This window comes from Megascapheus bottae, chromosome 16 (assembly GCF_031878675.1).
Source record: "Megascapheus bottae isolate mThoBot1 chromosome 16, mThoBot2.hap1, whole genome shotgun sequence".
Taxonomy (NCBI): domain Eukaryota; kingdom Metazoa; phylum Chordata; class Mammalia; order Rodentia; family Geomyidae; genus Megascapheus; species Megascapheus bottae.
This window is the reverse complement of record NC_143524.1, coordinates 45012392-45036737: the sequence shown is the minus strand read 5'-3', so window position 1 is coordinate 45036737 and position 24346 is coordinate 45012392. Positions and strand designations below refer to the sequence as shown.

The window sequence follows — 24346 nt, the reverse complement described above, 5'->3', positions numbered from 1 at the left end:
AAAGGGTTTTTTTTTGTTTTTTTGTTTTTTTTTTTTAAATCTCTCCAAGTCGGATATACACACACCCACAAAAATGGTGTGTGAAGGAAAGCTATTACACACAGGAATTGTGTCCTGAGTTCATCAGGAAAACAGTTGTTAAAGCGGAATGAACACAATGTCAGCAACAGGTTAACAATTCTTAAAAATCGAATCTTCAAATGCTGTATGGCACAAAGCTATACTATACAAAGTACTGCTGGGTACAAAGGAAAAAGTCTGTACTGCTTTTAGCAAAAATGCTTTTCCAGAAAAGCAAATCAGAACACAATCAACAGACCAAGGAAGCTACAGCTAGACATTAGAGCTACAACTTCTCATATCTGTGCTAGAAAATTCTATTTTTCAAGAATGGACTAAATTTTCAGGACAAAACAGGGACTTTTCTGTTTTTTTAAAAGCATGTCTTACTATACTCAATTTAATTTGTTTCTTCCCAACCACCCACCCAATAATTCAGCATGATCCAGCAGAAAGAGGGCTGATTTTGGCCTTGGCTACTTTATTTTTCTTTCTGTGGCAAGACTGTCATGGAGCCTGGATATTTCAGGTTCATATGCATCCATCACTAGTGTCCCGCTGTGGTCAAAGAACTTTGCAATGGACCTGGTGAACTCGGCCTCGCGCTGCTGCTTTGTTCTCCCACTGATGAAGGTCAGCTTCAGTGTGTATTTGTCATCGAACCTAAGCATGACAGAAAAGATAACAAGTCAAAAACCAACTCAGTTAACCAGCGGCAATACAGCACAGATGTTTTAAGGATAGGGATGAGCAAGGAAATACACATCTTAAAAAGGAACAACCCAGGGGTATTGCGTTCTTCTCAGATACCCATCACTTTACTAAAAGATTCCCTAACTATACCCAAGGTATTTTAAAGGCCTTTGTTATGGACATCCATTCAGAAGAGTTTAACAGGGCATGATTCAAGTGGTAGAACAGTTGAAGCTCTGAGTTCAAACCTAGAGTTCAAACCTAGTACTACCACATAAGCACACCAACAAAATTTAAAAAGAAAGGTTTGATGATACCAATTTCTGGTTAGGCTAACACTCCTTCATCACCTGTCTCGGCTGCCATTTAGAAGAGCATATTCAAGAAGTGGCGCTGTGGCTCAAGGGGTATGACAGTAGCCTTGAGCTGAAGAGTTCAGGGACAGTGTCCAGGCCCGGAGTTCAAGCCCCACGACCAACTCCCTCCTTCCCCGCCCCCCAAAAAAGAGCGTATTCAATGGCTGTTAAGTCTAGGATCATCCTTGGGTAAAGCATTTTGTACATGTTTAAAATGGGAAAACCTCTATTTACTGTAAGGAGTACTATCATCAATGCCTACACTGCTCAATTAAAAAAAAAATCACAGCTCCTCGGTAAATAGTTAGTCTAGGGTAATCCAATTTGGATTGCTAGTAGTGAAGTTCTACAACTATTTCCTGAAAAGATTCCTCAAGGTCTGACCACTTGCTGATTTACATCAGTAATTTTTGTTCTTCTGTGTCCAGTTTTATTGGCAATTACATTGCTTTTATGGCAAGACATGTCCTGGTAAAAGATGCATTAGTTCAAGTACTTTGGAGCTTTACCTGTACGTGTTTTAGATGATATAAAAGATATCAGTGTCAGGCACTGACACTGGAGAAGGGGAAAGGGAGAAGACAAGGCTGGGAGGACAAAGCACTCATACTATTTCTCTAATAACAATATGGCAGCTGGAAAGTTAGAGGGAATGTAAACATTTTCTGTGCTCTTACATCATTCCAGTGGCATTGTAATATGGTGCAGCCACTTTGGAAGATAGTTTGATAATTCCTCAAAGGGCACAACTGACCAGGTATGGTGATGGATGTCTGTAATCCTAAAGTTGGGGAGGCTAAGACAGAAGAATCTTGAAATCAAGACCAGCCTGAGCTAACTAGTGAAACTCCATGCCTGGAAAAATGAATGAATGAATACAGTAACTATAAGATTCAGTCATTTCTCTCCTAGATATATTTCCCCAAAGAAATGAAAAGGGGTCCACTGTTTATGTATCAATGTATACACAAATGTTTACAGCAGCATAATTCATAATTGTCAGAAGATAAAGCAAATGGCAACTGACAATAGGTAAACAAAATGTTTTGAGCCTGTATAATGTAGTATTATTCAACCATAAAAAAGGACTGAAGTACTGAAACAGAGGACACCATGGATGAACCTTGAAAACATTATGCAAAAGTCTATATATTTTATGATTTGGTGTACATGAAATGTCCCTAAGAGAGATATTTATACAAAAAAACACAGACTGATAGTTGTTTTGGGGTGGGGAAAAATGGATAAGAGGTAACAGTAAGGGTATGGGATTATAAGGTGATGAAGATGATCTCAGGTTGACTGCTGCATTAACTGTAAACACATTAGAAACTTTACATGAGTGACCTGAATGATAAGACAAACATATTTCAATAAGGCTAATCAAAAACATGTTGAAATAAAACTAACGAAATCAAGAGGCTGCTAAGACTCTAGAACTATGTGATTCTGTTTCCATGGCGTGGCAAAGTGTGCACACAGGGCACTGAGGGCCCCTGCCAGAAGATGAGCGAGAAATCAACTACAACCTCAAAATGAAGGTCTGTTTACCCCTCTTCCAGATAGCACCACAAATTGGTGATGAGTGAGGGCATCTGGTGCTAACATACAGTTATCTTGGGGGTGGGAGGGAGGGAAATGGGGACCAAGACATGTGAAAGGGTATCAATGTATGTGAATTAATGCACCTTCTATCTGGCAAATATCATGTAACCATTCTATTAATTACAATAAAAATATATGAAAAAATACAGTTATCTACACATATGTGAAAAAGTATAGTTTGAGATCTCATATAATAATGTGTTTTGAGTCAGTAATTAAAAGCACACATTCTGTGCTCAACCTTGGGCTGGAATTCCTACTCTACCACTTCTGGGTCAGATGATCCTAGAAGTATTCAACTAACCTTCTGGGACTCAATTCCTACCTACACAGAGGTATTCTAACAACGCATTTATCAGAAGACCACATGTGTAATAAATGCTCGGCAGATGTTTGCTATGACAGCTGGCATCTCATCTTCCCTCATCTTCCCAAGAAGTCCAGTGAGTCATTTTCAAATTCATCAAACGAATACCTTACACAGCTAAAAACATACTGGAACATGAATTTAGTTCTGGGTACTCATAAACACTCTATCATCCATCAGAAAGAAAAAAAATCTTGGATTGCACTTTCTGGAATTGCGCTGAGCACCGCTCTAGGGATGCCTAACTGTATTCACAGTGCAATTGGATCATAAAACACAGAGAAACGAACTGGATTCCTGCAAAGATCCACTGACCTCATTCCTTTGGCTTTTGTTGATTGGCTATAAGGAGAGTCACTCTTCAAGTCTAGTTTATCCATAGTGCAATCTCAAAACTGCACTGCTAGCAAAACCCTCCAGATATTCATACCCTTTACTTCACACTTTTATATACCTAGCACCATCATCTGCATAGAAGAGGCACACAATAGTGTGCTGTTAAATGATGACCAGCTTCTGGGCAAATCTAGCACCAGGAATAAAGAATTAGTAGGGACAGTAATTACCTTTTGAGACTGGAAGACAGCTGCCAAATATCATCAGGATCCATGCCTGTGGGGTCTTTCCTGTGGGCCACCAGAAAGATGCTCTTTTCCTTATATGAGGTATAAATGGTGAGAATCCCCATCATCACAAAATAGGTTCAAATAAGTTAAGGTGAAAACATATAAACATAAAAACAAAGGGAAACAACAAAAGCTAATACAAGAGTCACGGAAATTGTCATGTTAGACCTAAACAAGATACCTTGTCTTACTTCAAAAGCACAGAAAATACAGCTATTTCACTTTTCCTCTCTTTATGTGCCTAGAGACATAAGGCTCTCTCTAGAAACTCTCCATGACAACTCAAAAATGAAAGAAAAAGGGCACAAAGCAGTTCTTATCTTTTCTCTTCAAGGACAATAGTGTCAGAAGATGTTGTTACTTAGCCAGGCATGTTTTACACCTGTAATACTAGCTTGGAGCTGAGACAAGCCTAGATTATACAGTGAGACTCTGTTAGAAAAAGACAAAACAAAACAAAAAACCCAAAAAACAAAAAAAAAAAACCAACAAAATTAAAACTATACCTATTATAATCGCTTGTCACAGGGAACTTTACTCTGTTCAACCACTTTCAAGAGTCATTAGACAATGACTGAATTATTTATTATAAGATCAATTACATGCTATGTATCTATAGACTTACTATTACAAGTCAACTTATGTGTTTCTGGCACAGGGTGCATAATTACGTATGGCATTAACTATGTGTATAGTGTTCTCATTTTAAAAACTGGAGAGGCAGGAAAGTATAGTACAAAGGATATGGACTTTGTAGGAAGCAGTCCTGGATTTGAATCATGGCCTTTAATTAGTGTAATTATAATAAATTATCCCCCACGCAAGTATTTTCACCACTACAGCAGGGATAATACTGACATTTTAGAATTGTCATGGGATTTAGTGTCCAGCATACAGAAAGCATTTATCATGACAGTCACTGGTATTATACATAAGACTTACGTGATTATAAGATATTGCATTGTTCTAAACAGTTATAACAAGTATCACCAAAGTAGTTTTCTTGGAAGGCTATGTAACTATGTTGCCATAATATCAATGTCATTTTCAAATCTTTTTGGAACACCTTTGGGAACGATAAGTTCTATAGAATCTATGGCATCATCATACCAGAATTCATACTGAAATACTTATCTTTTCTTTTTTTTCTTTTTGCCAGTCCTGGGCTTGAACTCAGGGCGCAAGCACTGTCCTTGAGCTTTCTCAAGGCTAGAGCATTACCACTTGAGCCACAGCACTACTTCCGGCTTTTTCTATATATGTGGTACCAAGGAACTGAACCCGGGTCTTTGTGCATGATAGGCAAGCACTCTACCAATAGGCCAAACTCCCGGCCCCTGAAGTACTCAATCTTATTACTGAAAGTAGTTAGGAATCTGTGTCAATTCTAAGAACTATGATTTGGCATCAATCTGGATAATATCATTTTTGACCAGACACTTTATTAAATGACTTATTGACTCTTTCTGAAAGTAGAGTTTCCAGAGGGAAATATTTCACAAAGAGCAGTAAGTGAACTTAAGCTGTGTGAACTGTAACACAGGAACTACAGTGGTGAATCTCTTTAAGACGGACAAGCAAGATCATGCTGAGGATCCACCGGGTGGCCCCTCAGCTTCAAGGAAACCTGGGCAGCGATCTCAACCAGAAAAATCTGGTGCTTTTTCTAATATTCTGAAATGAGTGACATAAAGCAGCCTGGTCTAACAAAGAAGTTCTGGGGTACAAGTGATAAGAACTATAATTATTGTACATTTTGCTAATGAGTGCCTATATTATAATTAAAATAAGTTCTACATTTAAAATGTATCTTATGGGTAAAATTAACATATTAAAATACCAACAGTACTACTTAACTTTACAGATGCTCACAAGTCAACAATATACTTAACTCTACAGATATTGCTTCTAACATTAGAAAGCCCTAAGATCAAAGTTTTTGTTAGGTACAGGGAAGAGTAACAGCAGAAGTATCGAAAATTATTACTAAAAAACAAACCTGAGCTGCATGCTATTGGCTCACACCTGTAATTCTAGCTGAGGAGGCTGAGATCTGAGGATAGTGGTTCAAAGACAGCCCAGGCAACTCTTGTCTCTAATTATCTACTAGAAAACTGGATGTGGTACTGTGGCTCAAAGTGATAGAGCGCTAGCCTTGAGATGAAGAGCTCAGGGAGAGCGCTCAGGCCCAAAGGTAAAGCCCCATGACCAACAAAATCAAAAAGCAAAACCTGAGCATAAATAAAGGATATGATATGACACACAAAGCCAAAACTGGCTTGGACTCTGGAAAGGGGTGCATATAATCCCAAATCAAAGCTACAATGGCAAAGAAACAGGAGATGGTACAGATGGTGAGGCGACCGTCAATTAGACCAAAATTCTCCACATACTTGTACTTTTCCAGAAGTACCTAGGAAGAACAGCAAGGATCAAAGAGTGCTTTCCACATAGCAGGTGCTTTTATTCTTCATTTCAATGATAAAAGTATGTTGAAAACTGTGTGAAATATTTCATTGGTACTTTACCACTAAATAAAATGAAAATGAAACTTTTTAAATGATATTAGAGCAAAAAGTTTATTAACTCTTTACATAATTTTTTAGCAGTTAAAATTTTTCTTTTTTTTCCAAATAGATGCCCTATCATGGATATCTGTCCTATCTTCTCTCAACCTTTTATGGCCTAAGTTAATTAATTTCTAAACAATAATCAACTTAAGAAATCTGTTTATATTTTAACATACATCACTTAGACTTTTTTTTTTTGGTCTGTCGTAGCACTTGAGCTCCGGGCCTGAGCATCGTCCCTGAGCTCTTCAGCTCAAGGCTTCCACCCTACCCTGTGAGCCACAGCACCACTTTATTCTGAGACTTTTAAAAACTATTTTCTGGCTCAATTTGTAACACTGAGAATTAAGGTCAATCCAAATAAGAAAATAAAAGATCCTCCTATATACCCAACACTTGTTCAGGGACACTCTTCCACAAAGTACCTTTTTGGCAGAATCATCTAGAGAGTTTTTCACAGCTGATCCATCCCACTTGTCAATTTTTACAGGCTTATCATCAATTTTCCACTGTAAAACAAACAGAAAAGTTGTGCATCACAAACACTGGTACCCTGGAGTACGATGAGACACTTTTTTGTTGGTGATAGTGCAGTTTGAACAAGGAGCTATGCCCTTGTTAAGCAGGCACTCTACTGCTTAAGCTATACCTCCAGATTATGATAGACCCTGCTGAAAGCAACACTAAATTTTCAGTTACAAAACCAAGTTCCTGACCTGGTCCCATCACTGGTTATGTGACTTTGGACAAACTCTGCCTCATTTCTTCATCTATAGAGGGCTGGAAAGTTTCTCAAACATTGCTGTTCAGAGGCAAACTGATTCTTTCATAGGTTGCTGGATGTTTACAAAATACTGAAAGATCTACAAAAGTCAATTTAGCACCTGGATTCAATTTTCACTTCGGAAATTTTTTATATAACTACACATGGTAAGATCCATCACTAAAGTATTATTTAAAATAGTAAGCAGACAAACCCTATAAGCAACTTAAATGCTCATCTACAGGGGAGAGGCACATCTGGGCACTCTGTGAGGATAGAAAGACATGGATGAGTGAGACTTATAATCATGCAGTTTGGCTAGCCTAAGGCCCTGGGATTGATGCTCAGGTTGGGGACAAGTAGAGATGGCGTGAGGAAGGGAGGGAAGGAAGGAGGAAAAGGTCAGAGAATTCAGAATTCACTTGGCTTTGGAATGGACTTGAAAGAAATACCTCATCAACATTTTCTTTTTACATACTAGTACACGAACAAAAATGGAGGTTGAGAGAAAAAAAAACAACCCATGAACTAAAATAATCATACTTGAAGGGATTAAAAGTTAGTTACCCTTCTTGTGCCTTATGAAAGCCCCCTCAAGGCTAGCATTCTACCACTTGAGCCACTACACCATTTCTGGCTCTTTCTGTTTACGTGGTACCAAGGAATCGAACCCAGGAATTTGTGAATGCTATGTGAACACTCTACCACTAGGCCATGCTCCCGGCCCCTAAAGTCATCCTTTTCATTTGAAAAAATATATACTCCTGTAGTCACCTAGTCAGACACCACTCTGTGTGGCATATCCCACACAAGAAGCTTGCTTCTAAATTCACAGCATAATTTCAGGGATTCTCAGCAATTTCAGGGATCAAAGGCAGAAACAGCCATTATAATGTGTTGAACAGGCAATTCTATTTCCTGGTACCTAAAAGTAATTTTCAGTAAGTGGAACAGGAACATTTATAAATGGCAAGAAAGGTTATAATTTAGATTTCTGAAGTGATCAGAGCATCAGCCATTTTGTGTGCTTAAAAAAAAACCTTAGCTCATTTGAAGGCAAACAGGATTCCTGCTATAGCACAGAGAAACGTCTGGAAAAGGGAGGAGCCACAGCCCTAACTTCAAACCCCACACATATACACAGAACACACATACTTACAAACACAGGATGATGAGTCTGCTAATAAACACTTCTCTACACTGATTTTTTAAAAAAAATTTCCTAAATGAAAGTGGCTTGTTGTGCCTAAATTGTATTAACAAAGTGACTTATGCCGAACACCTTTCCTTCTGACTCTGGCAAAGGCTAAGCAGATGTCTGCAAAACAAGTCCTATAGAGCACTGGAATGTCTCTGGCAGACATTTCACATGTACACTCACAATGCTTATTGCTGGAGGAATTAAGCATACTGTATGGGACTTCAATGGAAAAGGCCTCTTAGACTATTGTGTCTAGTTTCAGCTAGGCTTCATTCCTCTTAGTGTTCCTCTTCACTGTTTGTTGCCTTACATCCTTTTGTTGTAATAGCCCTTGCCCATAAGTAGTATATAGATTAAGTCCCACCTTTCTAACAAATCACCAGTAATCTTGGGAACCCCAACACTGTACTGCCAACTACAAGGTATGTTGTAACTTCATATAAGATTTCATTTCTCTTCATTTCCTCTTGCATATTTGATACACAAATATTGGGCATAACCAACAATAGCGTAATTTACTTATTTGTATTAACATCACTGATGCACCTAAAAAAGTCTCACATTAAAAATAAGTCATTATTTGCCCTAAAATCTTTGTCATTGTCATTTCTCATCCAAAAAGATGGACAGATGGGTTTTGTTTTTATTTCTGTATCTCTTAGTTGCACTGTTTTTCTTTTTGTTAGCACAGGGATTTTAGGTCTAAAATTGCTCAACTGGTACTCGACTTATCTCCAGTCTGGCTTTTTGTTGGTTATTTTAGAGATACAGTCTCTTGGACTTTTCCTTTTGGACTGGCCTCACAGGGTCATCTTCCAGCTCTCGGCCTTCTAAGTAGTTAGGATGATAGCCACCAGGCCCTGGCTTATATTCTTTCCTTCCTTCTTCCCTTCTCCACAGCCCCACTTCCCATTTTCTAGTGATTAATTGGAGATAAGAGTCTCATATTCTTTAGTGCCCGGGCTGGCTTTGAATCTCGATCCTCAGATCTCAACCTCCTGAGTAGCTACTATTACAGGTGTGAGCTGATGTGTCCAGCCCTTTCTTTCTTTTTTTTTAAACTGTGGTTTGAACTTAGGGCTCATACTCATTGGACTTGCTTTGTTCAGCTGGCATGTTGAGTTCTGAAACAATACCAGCCATACTTGAAAGGCTAACTAGTGCACAGAAAATAGGCATTTGATGACTCTGATTGAACTTTGTGGCAATGTATTTTGTTTATAATTCTCCACTGCACATCTGAATAATAATAAAAGCTCTACAGAGGTATCGGTATGGCATAAGGAATTCCATTTTGCGGTGCTTAGAGAGGTTTTGTAAATGCAACTCATGATTGAAGGATATGTAAATATCGAAGGAAATTATTTTCTGAAATAGCCTTCTCATCCTCTGGCCTTAAGGAAGATAGTGGTCAGTCATAAAAAACAAAAAAAAATCCTGCATCACCATGGCATGTCAAGCAAAACAAATTTTACCTGAGTATGACATGTACCAGCATCAACATTTTCCATTTTCTTATTTTAGTAATAGTGAAAATAGAAGCGATTTCAAAGACCTCAGTAGATGCATTACAGAACTCCTCAGCAGGACAGTTGTTAGGACTCAAAGGATTCCTCAGTTCACACTGGGATGAGAGTATGTCAATGCAAAGCCCCCATTCTGATTTAGAAACAATTAAGCACAGTTCCTTCTTTAGTCTATTCCAGGTCACAAAGTAGATACAAGGTACAAGAAGGGAAGTAGTAGAAAATGGAACACATATGATGAAGGACCATATTCTAGATGGCATAGTTTTCAAGGTTAAAGAATTTTATCCTGAGGAAGGCAAGGGAGAGTATTTTAAGATTAATAACAATCAAATTTATGTTACAGTTTACTATCAACATGACAGATGGTCTGGAAGGAGAGTAACATCAGAGAAAAATACAAGATGAGGCCTGATTTAAGGGCAGAAACGCTCAAAACATATTACTGCCTGCTGGTGATAACCAAGTGGAAGGCAGAGGAAGAACAGTGAGAAAGGACTACCATAGGCTGTGGCAGACTCACTCAGCAAGAAGTGCTTTGCATACCAGCTCCCAATGCTTTCATGTTCTAAAGCAATGAATAAGTGTGACAGCCTTCACGAATCTGAAGAAAGATTTCTGATTTTCTGCTAGCCTTGCTGTACAGCCAGTCCCCAAACCAGCTGGTGCTGTACACACAGGAAGACCCTATCTCAAATTCACACAAATACAGAGATGAAGATGTGGTAGAGTACCTGCTTAGAACGTGTGTGCACTTGTGTGTGTGTGGGGCGGGGGGAGCAAGCAAAATCATCTGGATCTGTACTAGGTACCTCAGTAAGATCAGTTATTTTGCTTGCTTCTTTGGCAAGCATGGTCAACCCAGAAGCAGTTTTCTTCTCTTTTCTTTAAGCCCTTATTACTGGAACTACATTTTTTTTTTTAAAGGATGGGCAGGCGGGGGAGGGGAAGTGGAAGCAGGCAGCAGTGCCCTTGGTGGCAAACAAGGGGGAGAAAAGAAAGGCGAGGGCCAAGCAGGAAAATATGTAGCGGTCCAGTCCAGCCTGCAAGGCAATAGTACCCTAGTCTTCCCATTATCCACCCTATCGTTAACGAAAGTGGCTAGGAGCTTCATCAGCAAAAGGCCAAGGGAACCCTTGGGAGCCTGCAGCAGCACGCGACGGCGACGGCAGCCGGGGTGGGGGAAGCTAAGGGATCACCCGCTTCGAGGAGATTCTTTGAGCTCGCTCAGAGTAGGTGAGATGGGGCGCTTTCAAGAGTGACCCCCCCCCCCCGTACCGCAACGGAAAGGCAAAGGCCACGCAGGGCCCTGAGAGTCATCCATTATGGTAGTTAGGGCGGTGAGGTGGCCAGGGATGCCGACGAAAAGATGCTTGGAGGAGAAGGCTGGGGCTCGAAAAGGCCCGGGGCGCGCGTAGGGGATCCGGACAAGCGCCCCTCTAAACGAGGGGGGCGGGGATGGGAAGGTGGGCCGGCCACCGGCCCGGCCTGTCCAGGGTGCAAAGTCCCCGGACACGGGCTCCTCCTCACCTTATCCAACAAGCCGCTGCGGCTGCTGCCAGGGCCGCAGCTGGGGCCACCTCCAGCCCCACTACTACCTCCTCCGCCACCACCGCTCCTCCCGCCTTGAGCAGCCGCCGCCGCCGCCGCCATCTTGCCTGTCTCTGCGTCTCCCACCGCCCCCTACTCCCCCACTCCGACTTGTCCCAAGCTAATTGGTTGGAAGCTGCCGGCGTGACGTGCCACTAAGCGATTGTGCCAGCGGGGCATCCGTAGATCGGGGTGAGCAGACGCGGACTTGTAGGCGGAAGTGGCCGCGGAGCTTGCTGGGACCTGTAGTTCGAAGCTCCGACTGCCGGTTGCCGCCTGCGCCGGCAGCCGCGGTGGTCGCGGTTACTAAGCAGTGGGTGGGGAAGGTCAGTGGGCAGCGCCACGGTGGAGCGGCTCCGAAATCCCCGGGAGGCTCATTGGCGCGCCTACCGCCTGGCCGGCGCGTCGCCTCCTCGGAGCTCCCGGAGGCGGAAGCGACGCCGGAGGCAGGTGTGGCTGGAAACCTCCCTCGCCTCAGTCTTCCCCGCCTCGGCTGCGGCGGCGGCGGCTCCACAGGAGCGGGAAAGAGTTCTTCCTAATTTCTAGCCCTGTTAGATGACCTAACCCGGTTATTCTTCTCCGGAGCTACTCGTCCCACCTGCTGCGTGCACAACGCACATTTATTGAGTGCCTACTGTCTACGGGGCAGGGCCCTAAGGGCATTTCCATCCGTTCTCGGTCAGCCCAGTCCGATGGAGTTTATTCAAGGCCGGAAAGGGTGTATCCAAACCCAGAGCCTGCTTTGAGGCTTCGCTTTAGACTTCAAAGCCTGTGGTATTTCCTCTGTGGCGTCCCGTTTTTAGGATGTAAATAGTATATTCTACATTTTAAATAATTTTAATTCATCTTTTGGGACAAGTTTTTATTGAGCACAGTTATTGCCTGGCACTATAGTAAGGTGTATAAGGGGATTGAGAGAGACCTGGCTGCTACTTTTAAGAGATGCAGTTATCACACAGTGGTATTGTACTACATGCTGTCATGTTACATTGTATGTCGCATTATGCCTGTAGTAGCCTCCATACGCGTATAAACGATGAAGCAGATCATTATTGAATTGCCTAGTTAGTAATAGCTTCTATTCTAGTCACCCATGATATCTTTGAATAAATCAGACAAACATCTAGGCTTGGCAAAGCCAACATGAGAAAACAATGAGCAGATCAGACTTGTATCACTTTCTGTGAATGCCCACCCCCCCCCAAGTTTTTGTTGTTGCTTTTTATCTTTCAAAACTTCTCATTTTTCAAGACTCAGTTTTAAATTTGCAAAACCTACTGTGTGAAACTCTCCCTGATCCTTGCAGCTTCCTTCTTTGCAGACAAAATGAAGTGTACCAGTAGCATTCCATGTTATTAAAATTTTCCCATAAGTAGACCAGGTCCTGTATGAGGTGCTGAGGAAATAGATAATGTACGCCCAGGCTTGGCCTTGGAGAGATTCAGCCACAGTCTGAAGTTGATGGGTAGAGAATAGTCTGACATGCAAGTCATTATAATAGAATGTGGCAGAATGCCTTGGTTAAGAAGAGAGCCTGGGGTGGTAACTCTGCTGAGTCAACTTGAGAACAGGAGGGACAGGAAAGTTGCTGGTATGAACCAAAAAAAAAAAAAAGATGGGTAACAGTACGATAAGCCATGGAATGAAAGGGTTACATGTATTTGGATATAGGTGAGCACCATTATTGCCTCAAGGGTAAGGATAGATATGTCTGCACATGAAGGGGGTTTACTAAAGTTAGATTGGCATTTTTTACGTTTGAGATAGTGATCAGAGGTAACTGATATTGACCAAATAATCAGTCTCAGATCCATACCTTTCTCGCCTAATCTTTTGATAGGGAATTATATTTTTTTTATGATTTATTAAGCCCAATCTGTATATTTCAGTTTAATTTATAGAGATAGCAAATGCCCTTTCTAAGACTGGATCGTACCTTTCACCTTTGTCTTTGACATTCCTTCTGTCTCTTGTCTTTGTCTCTGTGTCTGTCTGTCTCTCTCCCCGCCCCCTTTCCCTCTCTCATGCTGCTATTAGAGCTTGAATACTCAAGACCTCATGCTTTCCCTTGTTCAACTTTTCTGATGCTCTACCACTTGAACTATACTATCTGAGAATTGTGATTCTCATATCTCAGCTTCCTGAATAGCTAGAATTAAAGATGTGAGCCAGCAGTACCCAACTTTGCTGTTACCATTTTTATGCTGCAAAAATGTGATTTTATTTAAATGGTTGTGAAAATGGTCTTTTCCTTTCTGATTTATGCCTTTTGTATCTTATATAACCAATCCAAGGACACTTCATTATCATAAAACTATTTCCCCATAACCTCTGCTACTCATATCCATGTCTCCTATCTATATATTTTTATGAATATACATTCCATATATCCATATATATATATATATTCAGCTATTTCTTTCCCATTAAGCCTCAGATGAGATGCATTTTAAACCAGAAGGCTCATAGTAAGATACAATTGAAAGTTTAAGACTAGTGGAGTTGCTCAAGTGGCAGGGCATCTGCCTAGCAAGGCCTTGAATTCAAACCCCAGTCTCACAAAAAAAAAAAGTTCAAGAGCTCTGAGTGACAGACTAAGAAAGATTTAATATCTCTTTTACAGGTCAAGAGACAGGTCAAGAAACAAAAGAAAAAGGAAGGCAAGGGATTATTGCAGAAGTTAAAGATCAAGTAAGTACTATGTAGACCTAAAGCCCGGCCTCAATATTCTAGAAGAAACTGGAAGCTTCTCCAATCGCCATCATCTCTCACATTTCCCAGGCAGTAATTTACTCCTTTATGCGTTCATTGGCCTCTCTAGCAGATAGGATTTCCACTGAAGGGCAGATCAACCGAATGTGAGTCTGTCCTCATCCATCCACTTAGCCAACAATCTTTCCAATATATTTCGAGTGAGTACTGGGTCTAACCTTAATGAGAAGTTGGTGATGGGAGCAAACAAATATGATGAAGCTGTAAGAAGTATACTAGAAAAATAATGGGTACCATAGAAACACATAAAAAGAACACTCCGCCCTTTGCAGAGGAAGTCAGAGATCAGAAAATACATAGTGATATGTAGATATATGGATATATGGATAGATAGATAGATAGATAGATAGATAGATAGATAGACAGACAGATAGATCTGTATACAAAGAGAGAGAGAGAGAGAGAGAGAGAGAGAGAGAGAGAGAGAGAGAGAGAAACACTCTGACACTCTGTTATGTGTGCCTAATGCTATATTAAGGACTGTGTGTGTGTGCATGTGTGTGTGTGTGTGTGTGTGTGTGTGTGTGTGTGTGTGTGTGCGTGTGCGCATGCACACATGCAAGCACCAATCCTGAGGCTTGAATCTAGGGCCTGGGCACTGTCCTTCAGGTTTTTGTTGTTGTTGTTGTTGTTACTTAAGGTCTCTACTGTGCTATTTGAGCCACACTTCCACTTCCAGATTTCTGGTGGTTAATTAGAGCTCAAAATCATGGGCTTTCCTTCCTGCCCAGGCTGACTTCTAACCATAATCTGATCTCCACCTCCTGAGTAGCTAGGGTTACAGGCATTACCTGATTAGTCAGGATTTTTGACTTCTGGCTGATTGTTTAATACCATAAATGGTGCTCTTTCCCTTGAGGATCCTGGAGTCTAGTAATTAGATCAGTTACATACACACTCATGGGTCCCAGAAGTGCCATCAGATCCTTCATTTGGCTCTCATGTGTCCATTGGGTCCTTCTTATGAGCTGGGTCCCAAGAGTGGAAGAGAGACAATGAATTGGATATAAACTTGGAGGCTTGAAGTCCCATGAAGGAGCCCCTCATAACTTCTAGCAATCTCTTTTTTAAGTATTGTAGATTGAACTCAGGGCCTTGTGCTTGGTAGGCAACCACTCTACCACTAGAGCCATCACTCTAACCCATTTTTGCTTTTATTATTTTTTTCAATCAAATAGGTCTCATTTTTCTGCCTGGGCCATTTTGGACCCTGATCCTCCTTTTTATGCTTCCCACGTTGCTGAGAGGACAGATATGTACATACTATGCCTACATGTTGGAGGTTGAAGTGGGGGTCTCATGGATTTTTCTACTCAGATTGGCCTCAAACCGTGATCCTCCTGAACGCCTACTCCTGATCAGCCAGGATAATAAGCATGGTGCATCGTGTCTGCCTCATTTTTTACTAAAACTCTTGAAAGCACAAAACATTTATCTTCATTTGATATGGGAAATCTGAGACACAAACAGATTGTCATTTGACAAAAGTCAATCAGCTTTATTTGTAATAAAACTACATTCAAACATAAGCTTCCCAAACCTCCAAATAATTCCCCTTCTAAGACACTTGGATCCAGCCATCCTCACTGGACCTGCCTCTAGTGAGCACTGGCCCATCCTGGAAGTCATGATTCCATAATATTCCTGTGGTCTCCCTTCTGCTGGCTAGGGGCTGACAGATTCCCACCATTTTGCCTCTTCCAATTGTGTGGACCTGTCCCAAGCAGATTTGAGAATGGACAGAACCCTTTAAAGAGAAATTTCTAAGAGCTCCGAATTTAAGGAACTTAGGTCTGCAATGTGGTCCTGGGATTGAATTTTGAAGGATGACAAGGTGGGAAAGGTTATTCAAAAAAAGAACACCTAGAACAAAGGCTGGGATGGCTCATGCCTTAGGGTTAAAGTATAACCTAGAGAGCCTGAATGGGCAAGATTGGCCGTAGCTAGACAGTTAGGGGATAGGATGCTAAGGTCCTTGAGGACCAGGCTAAGTGGGAACTCAGTCAAAAGACAGTTGCAGTAGTCTACCTGGGAGATGATGCAGTGTTTTTGAGCCTAAAGTGTCACTCAGTGATCACTTAGATACGTAAGTGAGGCTTTGGGTCTAGGATGATATCCAGGACTCATTAGTAATGTCTGTTTGCATTTTCAAGTGAAAGGAACTATTTGTTGGTGAATTTGAAAAACTAATTAAGGGAGTAGGACCTACTATTTAATTCTTATACCAAGAGATCAACAATTTCAATATATATATATATATATATATATATATATATATATATATATATATATATATACCCTGTGGGTTGAATGGGGAATAGTCCCCATTGGTTTGACTTACACCTTATTTCAAAATGGTGGATTCATTACCGGCACTCAAATAATCAGGAGTTTTTCTGCAAATGACAGCCTTCTTTGGAAACAATGTGAAGATCTGGCAACACTGACTCATATTTGTACATGATACTGGTTGGTGAGAAAGCTTAGCCATTGGCTTTTGAGACGTTAGCTTGCTACATGGCAAGGATGGCCTCCAATCCACAATCCTCTTACCTTAGCCTCCTGAGTTCCAACACTGTAGGTATGCTCCACCATGTTTGGGTTGTCTTTTTATAATCCCAGATGCCAATCACTTTCATCCAATGTGATTTTTGTCAGACCTCCCTTGCTTGCTTGCTTGCTTGCTTTCTTGCTTTCTATCTTTCTTTCTTTCTTTCCTTCTTTTTTGCCAGTCCTGGGCCTGAGCACTGTCCTTGGGCTTTCTCAAGTCCACTTGAGCCACAGCACCATTTCCAGCTTTTTTCTATGTATGTGGTACTGAGGAGTTGAACCTGGGCCTTCGTGCATGTTAGGCAGGCACTCTACCACTAGGCCAAACTCCTGGCCCTCCCTTCCTTCCTTCCTCCCTTCCTTCCTTCCTTCCTTCCTTCCTTCCTTCCTTCCTTCCTTTCTTTCTTCCTTCTTTCCTTCCTTCCTTCCTTCCTTCCTTCCTTTCTTCCTTCCTTCCTTTCTTTCTTCCTTTCTTTTTTTTTGGTGGGTCATGGGACTTGAACCCTGGGCCTGGATGCTGTCCCTGAACTCTTCAACTCAAGGCTACTGCCTTGAAGCTCTTAAACCACAGCACCACTTCTGGTTTTCTAGTGGTTAATTGGAGATAAGAGTTTCATGGCCTTTAGTGCCCAGGCTGGCTTTGAACCGCAATCCTCAGATCTCAGCCTCCTGAGTAGCTAGGATTATAGGCGTGAGCCACTATTCCTGGCTAAGAACTCCATTTCTAAAGCACATTTTGGGTCATGGCTCTCCCCAGCTCTCATTCATAACTCTAAGTCATCTACAGGATGACACCTGAACTCCTAGCCTAACACCAAATGCCTTTCAGGAACAGACACCATCTTTCCTGTCCACCTTACCAGGCTTTCAGTCTGGGAGGGCTTGATTGCTGCTTTACTTTGTACCAACACTCTCAGTCCTATGGCCCTTTCTGTTTGGGATGTTTATTCTCTCCATCATCCTTCAAATTTATCATTATTTTTTCTAAAATGTGAACCCCCTTCTCTTGAAACTCAGTTAAAACAGAAGAATTTAGTAAGCATGAAGTATAGATTTGGTGCTACCTTTCTCTCTTGGTCCTCTACTTTCTCTGTTAAGTTAGGATTATTATGCAGGCCTATTAATTTTAGCTACTTAGGGTGCTGAGAACAGGTAGATTGTCATTCCAGGCCAGACAGGATAGAAAAGTTTATGAGACTCCAAAGTAACATGCCCCTGTTCTCCTCACTATAAAGAGAAATGTAAAATAGGAGGATCAGAGTCCAGTATGTTTTTGAGCAGGAAGCCAACCCTGGAATAAACAAGGTGTACTTCTCCCTTGCCCTACCAGTGCAAAAATGGGCTGGAAGCATAATACAGTGATAGAGACCTATCTAGTAAGTGTGAGGCCCTGAGCTTAAACTCAAAAACATAAAAAAGTAAGATTGTTTACAAGTATTTCACATACGAGGAAACTGAGGCTCCCAAGGAAAGAGTAATTTGTCCAAATGCACAATTTTCCTAAAACCAATATTCAAACCAGGTCTGTATAAGTCAAAAGGTAATACTGTTTCTCTTATTCCACAGAGTCATACTGATTTGAACCAGAAAACTCAGGGCTCATTTCCTCTTATCTAAAGGATAGCCCATTTCTGCCATAGAGTGAGTGTGTGTGTGTGTGTGTGTGTGTGTGTGTGTGTGTGTGTGTGTGTGTGATGGTGGTGGTGGTGGTGGTGGTGTCTCTGGAAATCCAGAGGCAGGGTGTTTAGGGCATAGTGGGCTCATGAGCTACTCTGGGGTCAGAGTTCAGCTGCAGCTTCTTGCTTTCTTATTCCTCACTATCCTTGCTGGTCCTTAGGGAGATGACCACCTCAGGAATATACAAGCTGGACGATGGGAAACCTTACCTGGGCAACTGCTTTCCAGCCAGAAACCTGCTCCGGATACCTGAGGAAGGTCAGGTGACTTCTCAAATTGGTACCTTTTCCTCAGCTCCAGCTCCTGTGTCACACATTCCTCATATCCATGTCTTCTTCTCCGGCTCCGTCATAGCATCCCAGGTCCCAGTCCTTTAAACCTCTCTTACATGGCCTACTCTCAATTACAGCCCCATTATTTTACCTGTGACTCCTTCTACAGTACTCTGTTTTCACACAGCTTCTTGATTGGCTCTGAATGTTCCAACCTTCATTCTAGATAGCTAAGCACTTCTCATCCATGAGACCTACTCTTTCCACTTTTTCCAACAAGTCATCTGACTTGTGTATCTTTCGGTGTCATATATGGTAAGTGATCATATTCTGCCCGTCTCCTAACTCAAAACTGCTGAAATGTTACCCCGCTACCCCTAGGATCCCTCCTAACACAGAGTGGGGCCTGTAGATGGAATACTTTCTAAAAGTATCAGCTGGATTCGATGCTTTGAAAGGGCAAGAGAGAAGTACACCTTGTTTATGCCAGGGTTGTGACTTTCTGGTAATCCATTTATATTTGGAGAATATGTTCCAAGGTTCTTAATGGTGCTGGGACTGGATAGTGCAAACCCTATTTACACTGTATATGTATATGTATATATATATACATATATCTGTATACATATATACACCTTTATAGGTACCTATAGTAAGGTTTAATTTATAAATTAAAACAAAACAAGATTGACATATATAGTTGTAATTTCTCTAGTTAGCTAATAGAACAATTATAACAATATACTGCAAATATTTTATTAAAACTTAATGTATTTTTTATTTCCAGAATTTCCTTTTAATATTTTTAGAATCATAGTTGATTCCCAGTAACTAAAACCATGGAAAGAAAGGCTTAGATGACAAAGGACTGCTATATATAGGATGTTAAAGGAACCTTGTCCTTCAGTCAGTCCTTCCATTTTTCTAGAATAATTTCATTTTTTAAATAATTTTATTTTTTTTTTGCAGAGAGACATTCCCTGATAATGAACTTGTTCAAAATCCTCCAGGGGAGCTATGAACTCATTAATTCATATCCTCCACCCCAGCCCACAGTAGAGAGCTACAGCAATATACAGCTATGTGTCTGTATGTGATTGTATACATATGTATATGTCTGCTGAGACATACATTTTTTAGTAGTAAAGAACATACTTGCTTCTTAGTCTTGGTTTATACATACCATTCTCCAGTGAAAGAAGCAAGGGCCTTGAGAGAAATATAAATGTTTCTTGGAAGAATCAAATTGGGCCTAGAACATCTTTGTAGTATCAGAAGGTAAAGAGGTTCTCAAAGTAATCGGGGCAGATTGAAAAGACATGGGACCCCCAAAACAGAGCCCAAGCTAGAATAATCTGAGCAATGAAATAAACCATAGACTAGAATATTCATGAGTCCATAGTGGTACAAATAAATATTTCAATAAATACATGAGTGGGGGAGAAAGAACAGCTTTCTCTTATAATAGAACCTAATTCATAAATGTAAAATGAATAAGAGAAGTAGGAAATCACTATTCAAATAAACAGTTTATAAGTAACAACCTGTAAATCATCTAAGATGATGTATCAGTTGTCAAGGTTTTTCAGACAACCAGGACTCGTAAGAGATAGAGATAGAGACAGATAAATAGATAGATAGATGGATAGATAGATGGATGGATAGATAGATAGATAGATAGATAGATAGATAGATAGATAGATAGATAGATGAGACAGATTGATTAGGGGAAATTCTTCCCTCCCCACCCAGACTTGGCTTATTTATTTGGGGGGCTGAGGAAACTGGAAGAGCTGATACTGTAGTATGTTTTCCTAGCATAAATGTGGGTGCCTAGGGCCTTGCATACATTAGAAAACTTTCTATTACTAAACTATACTTCCAATATCAAGGTATATTTATTAATCACAAAGAAAAAGTGATTTTTCAGTAGAGAAATGAGACCCACAACACTTTAACTGAGTAATCAAAATTAACATCACAGTTCTAGAAGCAGTGACCCACACCTGTAACCCCAGTACTCTGGAAGCTGAAATGGACAGATTGTGAGTTCAAAGTCAGCCTGGGCTATATAACATACAGACTTTGTCTTAAAATAAATTACCATCACCAGAAATAAAGCATAATGGCTTCATGAACTCTCTGAAATCACATTCTAAGAAAGTTCCAGCTTTGCTTCTGTGGTAGCTTTGCCAAAGGCATATCTTCAATTTAATCATGAAGAAGTATCCAGTTCAAAGTTAAAAACAATTTAGATAACAGTTGACAAGTGCTTTTACAAATATTAAGGTTACACAAGGAAAAAAAACAAAAGTCTTGTATAGCAGAAGCAGGCTGACTATGATAGTCAAGTGGAGTGCTTAGTTTCATTGCAACCCTGCATGTAATTTTTCAGGACCTCCTCTCGCAGCCTGGCTCTGCTGACCTCTCCAGGCTCATCTCCTTGCCCTTGTAATGCTCTCCTGATGTGCTCTGGGCCTTTGTTCCTGGCCATGTGGAGAAGTTGGGTATAAACTCAGACTGGAGTCTTAAGGAATAGAGGATTTGAAGATAGGATCAAAGAGAGCTGAAGTCCATGTCTGGATAGTGAAACTTTGGGCAGTGGGCTGTTGGGCCCAGAGTGGGAGTAGGAAAAGGCTCATGTAAGACACAAGGCAGGGACTGTCAGCAGTGGTCCAATGAACAGAGCAAGTCCCGCTGCAGAACACAGCCACTGGCGGGAGCCTGAGCTGGTTCCCACAACTATGTGGCTCTGCTTGGGTTCTCATCTCTGTTTCTGTGTATTTCTTCTGCTCTTTCCTCTGCTTGGTTTCCAGTCTTCACCTAGAAAATGCTCTTCAGCTTACTATATCCACTCATACCCTAGACTGCCAGTTTCTTCTCTGGACTTGGGTAGCAACTCATATATCATTAAAGTTTGAGGGGATATAGTCCCAGGTCCCTGCACAAAGTACATGTTATTTTATGGGTGGGAGCCATGTCTCAGTCTTCACTAAGTCATTCATTCAGCAACAGTCACAATATGGTAAGTTCTGTACAGCCATTGACCATAGGAAAATGAGGTAGACAAAGTCCCTGCTCTTTTTTTCTTTTTCTTTTTCTTTTGCTGGTCTTGGGGCCTGGGTGCTGTCCCTGGGCCTCTTTGTGGTCAAGGGTAGTGCTCCCACTGGAACACAGTGCCACTTCTGGCTTTTTAAAATAATTTGGAGATAAGTATCTCACAGGGACTTTTCTGCCTGGGGTGGCTTTGAACCTTGATCTTCAGATCTCCACCTCCTGAGGAATTAGAATTATAGGCATAAACCACTGGCTTAGAATGTCATCATGATTTTTGTTAGGTCAACTTACTAGTAAACTTCTTCCTCTTTCTCCTCTTCTTCCTCTTCCACCTCCTCTTCTTCATGTATTTTCTACAATGAATATTATTGTTTGTTGTTCCTTGCTCTCCCTTTTCCCTCCTCTTCTCTCTCTTTTTGTTTTTTCTTTTAGTGCTGGGCATCAAACCTGGGATCTTGCGCATGCTATACAAATGCTCTAAGTTACATTTCCATCCCTCATGTTCTTATTCTGAGTTCTCAACATAACCTTCTGGGAAGATGGAGCCCACTGACTTGAGGTCTTTACTTTACCTAAACTATGACCAATGAGAGAGTAACTCACTGGTATAGGAAATAGGGATCTAGTCTTTTGTTGGGGTCAGGAAAGACTTTGCAAAGCAGAAAATACTTGATGGTGAGTCTTAAAGAAACAACTGAGTTTGGAGGTGAACATGTAAAGAGAGAAATTGAGCAAGTATTCCACATCCTCTAGTGTACACCTTTTCATTTATACAATGCAATCAGCAGCATGTCCTTCATTGGACCCTGGGAGCCAGTTAAATGAAATAGGTGTGGCACTACCTCCCACCCCTAGCAGAAAGAAGTACAGCATCTGTTGTGTGGTAGTTATCAGGAACTGTGCTATAGGTGAGTGGCATGTAATTGTACTCACTGTAGCTTTAGAGGAGTTTACCCCTTCTCAGTGTTCTGATCTTCCCAACAGGCCGGGGACACTGGTTAGTGGCTCGGAAAGGTAGTGCAAAGAAGAAGCTTATGCCTGAACCTCAGCCATCTGTTGATGGTCAACAACAGCAGAAGAAGGTTTCTTTTGATATTCTGGAGGAGAAAGCAACTCACCAGGAAAATGCTATGGACCTTTCTGAAATCATTATGGACCGGGCTTTTCTGGTAAGAGTAACTGCATCCTGGCATGTCTGGCAGCATCAGCTGGGCGAGGAAGAGGAGGGTAAGGAAGAGGAGGAAGAGGAGGAGAAAAGGCAGGATTGCCTTGACCTGTCCTAACTGGGGTAAAGGATTGCCCTGCCCTGGCGCAACTACCACAGCTCATGACAGTGGTATTAGCAAATTCCATGAGGATGGGCCCAAGACTTTCTTTATATGTAAAGCCTCCTTTGGATACTCCTTGTGAAATGGGCATGTTATTGCCATCCTTACTATATTGTTACATTGGGAACAGAGGTTTTTTTGCCATGGCTAAAGTCCCACAGCCAGTAAATGGCTGGGTCAAGACTGGATCTCCAGTCTGCTAGCTCCAAAGCCTGTACTTTTACATTATATGAAGTGTTGGAGAGGCAAAACAAGAGTTGAGTGGAAGTCAATTAAGAAGATTATTCCCATGTATAGGAAGATGGAGATTCTGGCTCTGCTCTCCTCTGCTCTGAGGCAACTTTTCTAGGAGTTGGTGGAACTGGGGAGGTCTTCCTTTCCCATAGCCTTTGTCCCTTGTCTTTAGCATTTAGCTAAATGCCAAAGGAACTGACCAGGTATTTCTCAGGACCTTGGATAATCTTTGATGAAAAGAGCTAAGGTGACAGGGTTGGAAGCCTATCAGCTAGTTTCACATATACTCTTACATTGCATAAGGAGCTTTGCAAAGAAAGACACATTTGTAAATTAATATTAATGGGCAGCCTGAGAAGAATTTCCTGGCAGCTCCTATTGTTCCCAGCTTCTGCTCATGGGTCCCAAGAAATGGGTTTTTGCATAGATCAGGGGTTAAAAGAGAAGTTGGTTGGTTTCATTTCACCTTAACTGAGCAGTAGCTTTTGTGTGGAGCCTGTGGGATTGGTTTCATTGATATGTTCCTTTCTCATTAGAGGTGGGGAGGACTGAAACAGCAGTACTGAGGGGAGGCAGAAACACTTGCCATGGTGCTCTTTCTCTTTATTTTCAAATACCAGTGGCCCTTCACATCCATGGGTATGAAATGTTCAATCCATAGGTTGTAAATATTTAAAATAGTGAAATACAACTTTTCTCTCTATTAAGCATGTACACATTTTTTAAAGTCACTGTACCTTAAACAATACAGCTTAACAATTTGCATATTATTTAGGTATAATAAAGCAGAAATGGCTCTAAGTGGACAGGAGGATAGTGTAGATTTCACACAAATAGGATGTCATTTTATTTAAGGGATTCAGTGTCTGCATATTTTGGTATTAGATGAGGGTCCTGGAACTAGTTGCTAGCAGATACTGAGAGATAACTATATATATATTCCATCCTATATTTCATGGGTATGGCTTATTACCCAGTTACTACTTTGGGTGGAAGAAAAAAACAAGTTTGGCCTTTTTGTTTGTTTGTTTTCTCAGTAGCAAAAAAGCCACTTGAATGCTTTGCTGTTATCCCATGTTAAATTGTTACACCAGTCCTC

General features: G+C 41.1%; 2 protein-coding genes across 5 annotated transcripts in view; one reads left to right on the top strand and one right to left on the bottom strand.

Annotated features, from left to right (window-relative positions):
• Positions 1 to 106: 106 nt before the first annotated feature.
• Spcs2 (signal peptidase complex subunit 2) lies at positions 107 to 11450 on the bottom strand. Its single transcript, XM_090348424.1, has 5 exons — positions 11298 to 11450; positions 6703 to 6786; positions 5961 to 6120; positions 3648 to 3783; positions 107 to 723 (listed from the first exon to the last, which is right to left on the bottom strand). Exons 1-5 carry the CDS (start codon positions 11418 to 11420, stop codon positions 537 to 539), a joined length of 690 nt encoding a protein of 229 aa, XP_090204550.1. The 5' UTR covers positions 11421 to 11450; the 3' UTR covers positions 107 to 536.
• Positions 11435 to 24346, top strand: part of Xrra1 (X-ray radiation resistance associated 1) — a 48198-nt gene continuing 35286 nt past the window's right edge. The window contains exons 1-4 of one of the 4 annotated variants that reach the window (XM_090348420.1): positions 11435 to 11549; positions 13981 to 14048; positions 18517 to 18614; positions 22670 to 22854. In XM_090348420.1, coding sequence (XP_090204546.1) covers positions 18521 to 18614; positions 22670 to 22854 — 279 coding nt within the window. In that variant the 5' untranslated portion in view covers positions 11435 to 11549; positions 13981 to 14048; positions 18517 to 18520. Of the gene's footprint in view, positions 11550 to 11583; positions 11808 to 12069; positions 12164 to 13980; positions 14049 to 18516; positions 18615 to 22669; positions 22855 to 24346 lie in introns of those variants that run through there. The other 3 variants (XM_090348423.1, XM_090348422.1, XM_090348421.1) reach the window with 3 other exon arrangements.